The 6,359-nt window shown below is 31.2% G+C and overlaps 1 protein-coding gene across 1 annotated transcript in view; it reads right to left on the bottom strand.

Annotated features, from left to right (window-relative positions):
• LOC106478579 (synaptogenesis protein syg-1-like) overlaps positions 1–6,359 on the bottom strand; it is a 155,264-nt gene that overhangs the window by 46,598 nt on the left and 102,307 nt on the right. The window contains exons 2-3 of the mRNA XM_022382194.1: positions 5,680–6,015; positions 1,033–1,143 (exon numbers count right to left, since the gene is read on the bottom strand). Coding sequence (XP_022237902.1) covers positions 1,033–1,143; positions 5,680–6,015 — 447 coding nt within the window. The remainder of the gene's footprint in view (positions 1–1,032; positions 1,144–5,679; positions 6,016–6,359) is intronic.

Here is a 6,359-nt window from a genome sequence, read left to right as displayed (position 1 = left end):
ACTCTGCCTTTACAATCCGTGCCACCAAGTCTGTTTATTCCCTATTTGATAACCATGCATCTAGAGAATTTCCCTGCAACATAATTGCTATTGCAAAAGTCTTTGCCGTAAGGCTGTAATGTCCAAAGCACACAGCTCCACCCTGGACTTTGCATAATCAATTTAGAGTACAAGAACAACAATTGTCGTGTGTCTACTTTAACAACCTGATATATGTCATGGAAGCGATTTGTGTTGCTTTTCCAAACGAAGATCCTTCGTGATTTTTTTGCATATTGTTACCTGGATGACGTGGTCGTCTTTTGACACTTACATTTGTGTTTGTAAATTTTCATCTGTTAGAAGACGCCACACTTTGCTTACTACAGCTGGGGTACGACTTGCTGCAGAACTTTTTCTGGATGGTCTTGGTACCATAAGTTGATCCATATGCTTTTTTTTGTAACCAATATTTTGAGAGTATGAATATTTTATTTCGGAAAGGAATGGGACGTACAAGAGATAATTTTTGGTGGCATCATATTACCCACAGAACATAGCTTTAAAATCGTTTCAATAAGACGTACTAAACTATTTGTATTCCGCTTGTTTTAATTAATTGATACACAATCACTTTACACACAAAAAAGCAATGGTTGATCAGAATAGGTCGGATAAAAATATAAAGTATCGAACACATTATAAATCTGATTTCTCATTTACACAAATTTAAGTGTTTAAATATTATCTGATCATACATAGGCCATAACTAAAAATCATACCGGTAGTGAACATAGCTTATTAAATATGCTGTTCTTCTGTTTTTACTAATAAATATTGGAATGTTTTGTTTCGTGAATTCGGTACCCTCGTTATTAGAGATAATTTGGTTTGGATAATTAATATTTCGCGTTACAAGTCATGGATAATCATGTTTTCAGTTCTGATTCACAATAAATCATTCTATTTTTGCAGCATCAACCTTCATTGACAGCTAACATCTAACTTCATTTGTGATATTTCTCCATACTATGATAAGAAACTCTGACTTACCTCCAATAGATTTACATAAGAGAGTGATCGTTTCTCCTTCGTTATATGGCCCTACAATCCCACTGAGTTGTCTTCCATATTTATTAAACACTAAAGGATCACCTGGTGGAACTAAAAATGATAACAATATTAACTATCAGTTTATCTGTCAACCACATTATATGTGTTATTTACAATTAAGGTGTATTATTGTAATTTTTCAAACAATTTTATTCAATTAATTTTGTACACTAGTCTATGAAGTGATATAATATTCTGAAAATAAATATGTATCAAGGCATGGTGAAACAACTTACTTTAATTTATATAGACTAATTTGATAACACGTATTGTGTCTATTAGAAATATGGTGAAAGTTTGAAATAAATAAATGGTGAAATACAGTTAGCGGATTTAATCCAAGAGGGTCTTTTAAAAGTTTCCTATAAAGATACATTTAGAATAAAGTTGGCTAATTTCAAAATGAATATCTCTTTATCAGCTTAGAATGGTAGACCGTGTTCTGTTTAATTGTGTGGAGAAATACTACGGTTAGGATTTGTTGTTCAACATAACTGTTCATAACAAAGTCATAACTTATCTATCCATATTTCAAACTAATCTCCTTAAAGTACGTCTTATGAACTCATGATAATAATTAAATTTAGATTCATAGAGGGAAAAAGCAAGCATTATGTGATAGATATCAATAACATCAACAAAAGATGAAATTAGTCATTTGTTATTAATCTAAAATATTCATATCGATGAAATAAAATGGTGATTTATCATAATGCGTGAATCACAAAGATTAAAATTTAAACAACTACCTCCTTTTATTACATGAAACTATATTAATGCGGCTGAGAAATGGGAGAGTGTGTGAATACAAGGCAATACTGTTCATCTGTGGAACCATTATCCCTTGGTGAAATAGAGGTTGTCTTGAACATTTGACTCTTCATTGGAGTTAGAAGAAGAGGAGGAGGCATGTTATTACTACATTAAGTACCAGTACTGAGTAAATAAGTTATTTATTCCTTGTTCCAGAAAAACTGGAGTAAGGCCCACATAATTGAACAAATTGATTACACAGTTGTTTTGATTTTGATAACGGATTTTCCATAATTCAGCTACGCGAATTTCGAAAATAATATTCATTTTTTTATCACGAAAGGATTTTTTACAAGTCTAGAAGAAAAAACTCTTACTTACATCAAATTATTATTTCGTTTACCACAATGAACATTTTTATTATGTAGTTGGTTAGCAAAAATATAAACAAACTAAAGAAAAGGGAAGAACATTGATGCCAAAAGAATATGCATCCTAATTTGTCCTGATTTGTTTGTAAAGTCTACGTCTTTTAGTCTCAAAACTATGTGTTGTGGTTATTCTTTTATGTATTGTGTTATGACGTTTTGTAAAATGTTTTTACGTTGTGGAGGAAAATGGATGTCATATTCGGATTCAGCGTACAGGAATTACTGTAAAACATGTAAAAATTTCAAGACAATAAAACTATTGCAGGCCTGTGTTATGATTTCAGTTATGTGTCAAGATTCAATAAAACCATCGCAGGCCTGTGTTATGATTTCAGTTATGTGCCAAGATTCGTATTTGCGTATGTGCTTTCTTTTGCAGTTTACTTGTTGAATTTATTTTCTTCTCAGCCTTATTGTGCCTTTCTTATCCATTTTTTTATTGATTCTAATGTTGTTTTCGACATGATATAATTAATACCCACCTTTTTGATAATAAAAGAAAAGAAATTACACTGTAAATGCAGCTAATCACAGCTTACAACATAAGTATAATAATTTACCACTGAGCACTTAATGCCATTAGCTTACTCTGGATTACTGCAACTGATGACGTTTGACCACTAGTAGTTTTAGTCTGTTTGTTTGTTTATAATTAAACACAAAGCTACACAATAGGCTATTTGTGCTCTGCCCAACACAGGTATCGAAAGTCGGTTTCTAGCGTTGTAAGTCCGAAGACGTACCGCTATGCCACTGGAGGGCCGTAGCTTTAGTCATTCAATGTAACTACTTATCGCTATGTTATATACCAATTGTGATACACCTATAAAGCTATAAAGCATCATCATCACTTATGTAGTATTAAACATTTTAAAATATTAGGCCGATTATATCTGCAAGATGTATCATCAATTGAAGTTATTATTTAATAATAAATATAAGATCACCAAACGTGACTTTGCTAGATATGTATAATAATACCATCTCAGCTTGCTCTATGCTTCAGCTATAGTCATTTGTAATGGCAACAAAATAATCTAAGTCAGCAGACTTTCCTCCTGGTGACGTTAAAACAGCCATGTAATAACATGATTTAAGCATCTAAAGGTTTGTTTGTTTGAAGTTAAGCACAAATTTACACAATGGGCTATCTGTGCTCTGCCCACAACGGGTATCGAAACTCGGTTTCTAGCGTTGTATGTCCGCAGACATACCGCTGTGACACTGGGGCGTATCTAAAAGCACATTGAAAAAATAGATGTAATTGATATTACGTTCAATATGAACAAAGTTAAAGTTGTTGACTGAAATATGTTGCATAGAAAAACAGAATGGTTGTAAGAAATTAGAAATATTTCTAAGTTTTCATATCATCTGTAATTCATTGCTGTTTCACAAGAAACATATTTATGTAAGCTTTTAGAGAATGACAGAAAATATTTAGAATATTGCTATTGAAGGTTTAATTTTAACCATAGATGTTGTATGATAAAAGTTATGACGTCTCTTACTGAAGAAACACTACCCACGTTCTCGATTTCTATCTTACAGTTTTTGTTTTAAGATATGCGTGCCGTGTATAAACAAGGGAGCTGTTTTGTTGGTATTGCACAACTGAGTTTGAAGTTGTTTGCTCTGGAATATATTCTGCTATAAACTACATTTCTTCTTTTTTTTATTACGTAGTGAAAACTAAAACATGTATGTTTTCTTCCCAATATGCTATGGATGAAATACTCACCATGTACAAAATTGTAATATAAGTATTATTATATTTTAATTGTTTTGCAGCCTCTTGGAATAACATTAACATTTTTCCATAAAAATACCTGCCATACCTAGACGATCATCTGGTATTGATTGCTTTCAATGTACAATATTATTCTTGGTAGAATTTTGTATCGCTAAAGTACGTAATTATGCGTACACGAAAAAAAAAAAGAAGCTATCTTATTAACATCCTATAAAACCAGGAACTCGGTGAGATCCAAAAGTTGTTGTTTATTAAATGAATTACGCCAGGAAAGTTGATAACAAAATATAACATGTCAGTAAAGAATGATTACAATTATATTTCCAATAGGCCTAATACAAATGTCTTTTGACAAATATAACTGTAATCAATCCCCGTTGGCTTGTAAAAGGCGTACACGCTATAACAAGTGTTATTGTACCAAATAGCTTTTATAAATAGTCTTCCGACCACTGCTGTGTTTGTTGTATGCCAACTGGTCTGAAGATATCTGAACTAAGCGAAAGGCGTTGTTGGCAATGGACATGACAAATATAGTGTGATTGGAATACTATTATTATTATCCACTAATCTATTTCTTGAAAATTTCCAAGGGGCTAAATTAAGAATGTAGTGCTTAAAAATGTAATAGGCCTGCTATTGATGTCTTATGACAAATATTTTTGAAGTCTTCTTTTTTAAAGACAGCCTCAAAAGGAAAATATTATTAAGCATTTCAAGTAGAGATTTTTTTTTACATTGATAAAATAGAAAATGAGTAAGAAATACATTTGTTTAAGAGTATTTAATAGTATTTCAAGTACACTATGTCCGTAATATTCATTATCGATGAAGCTCTTCTTATTGAAAAACCCTAAGAGATCGAATAATGATTGTAGTGTTTAACGGTTACCGTAAATTTGATACTATTATCTTAAGACAAACATGGTTGATGAAGGTTAGTATTTATAGTCTTTCGTTATATATTTAAAAAATTGCTTGCTGTTTGTAATTCGTAAAATACTTGTGATAGAATAGAAAGGTGAATAGTATAAATTATTTTTAATAGATAAGATGCATGGATGTTTTCTTAAAAGACATTTTTACAATAAAATACAAAGTATTCTTCAGACAAATTTTTGTATGGTATAAATACAAAAATGTCGTTAAATAAATTGTTATTATCTATAAAGAATTCCAAACGAGAAAACACGAGCAAACATTTGTAGCAGAGTGAATCTTAGTTAACATGTGAAATTGCGTGTATCTTATAAATAATATTACTTTTTGAAATAACTTATTTTTTCTTCTACAAAATATGATGTTAAAATGAAAGAAAAAGTGTATTATACTGAAAATGTACATCTTAATCTGAATTTTTTTCGTCGTTAAAGTTTGTAATATCTAGAGATAGGTTTTGTGCTTATTAATGTATAAGCACAACAGTCCAATCAAAAAGAAAAATTCAAAGTTGTCTAAGAAAAATCAATTCAAGAGCCTAAGTGTATCCCTAAATTGACCTTTCCTATATACAGTAGTTTCTTTATTCTTTATAAATAATAACTGAGATAAAATTCCTTTATTGTCAGAACTTTAAAATGTAAATTTGCTTCAAACTTAATTAACATTTTGTCAATAATTGAATCATTACTTTTTAAAAGCTGACATTACCAATGACTTTTAAAGTTATAACAGTGTTGATAGTTCTAGCTTTGCGAAAGTCAACACGACATCGGTATTCTCCTGCGTCGTCTAATCTGACAGGATCTAACTGCAAAAACGCTGGTCTGTTAATCATGTTGAAGTAGGCTCGGTTTTCCAAGTTAGAGCTAACCAATTGTCGAGCTTGGTTGACCTTTCCTTTGCGGGCGTCAAGCGTGTAGATGGGTTGAGCTGATTCTCCTCTGTACCAGAGAATTAGAACAGCGACATCATCAGCAGCTGGTGAAGATATGTCGCAAGGCAGAGCCACCTTTCCACCAACTACAGCAGTGTAAAGGATGGAAGCTGTAAAGAAATGTTTAGAATATTAAACCATAACATCTACATTTGAGAAACACAATAACCTTCTGGGAGTCTTTATTATTTAGAAGAAGTCTTGTCTATAAATGTTCAGAAATAGATATTTTTATTGTGCAATCCATCACCGTTTACATATGGACGATGTATGCTCATTGAAGCATCTTATTAAATAAATACTATAAAATCAATTAAAACGGTTGTTCAAGTAAATGAAAAAATCTAAATCCGTATCTATAGTCTTTAAAAGCTTGAACAAATATTTCATTACATAATTAAGCTTCAACTTTACATTATTAAAACATAGTAGTAATATAGTTAAATATAGGATT

The sequence above is a fragment of the Limulus polyphemus genome, unplaced genomic scaffold (genome assembly GCF_000517525.1).
Source record: "Limulus polyphemus unplaced genomic scaffold, Limulus_polyphemus-2.1.2 Scaffold228, whole genome shotgun sequence".
Taxonomy (NCBI): domain Eukaryota; kingdom Metazoa; phylum Arthropoda; class Merostomata; order Xiphosura; family Limulidae; genus Limulus; species Limulus polyphemus.
Note: the sequence above shows the minus strand (reverse complement) of the source record. Positions and strands in the feature narration are given on the sequence as shown.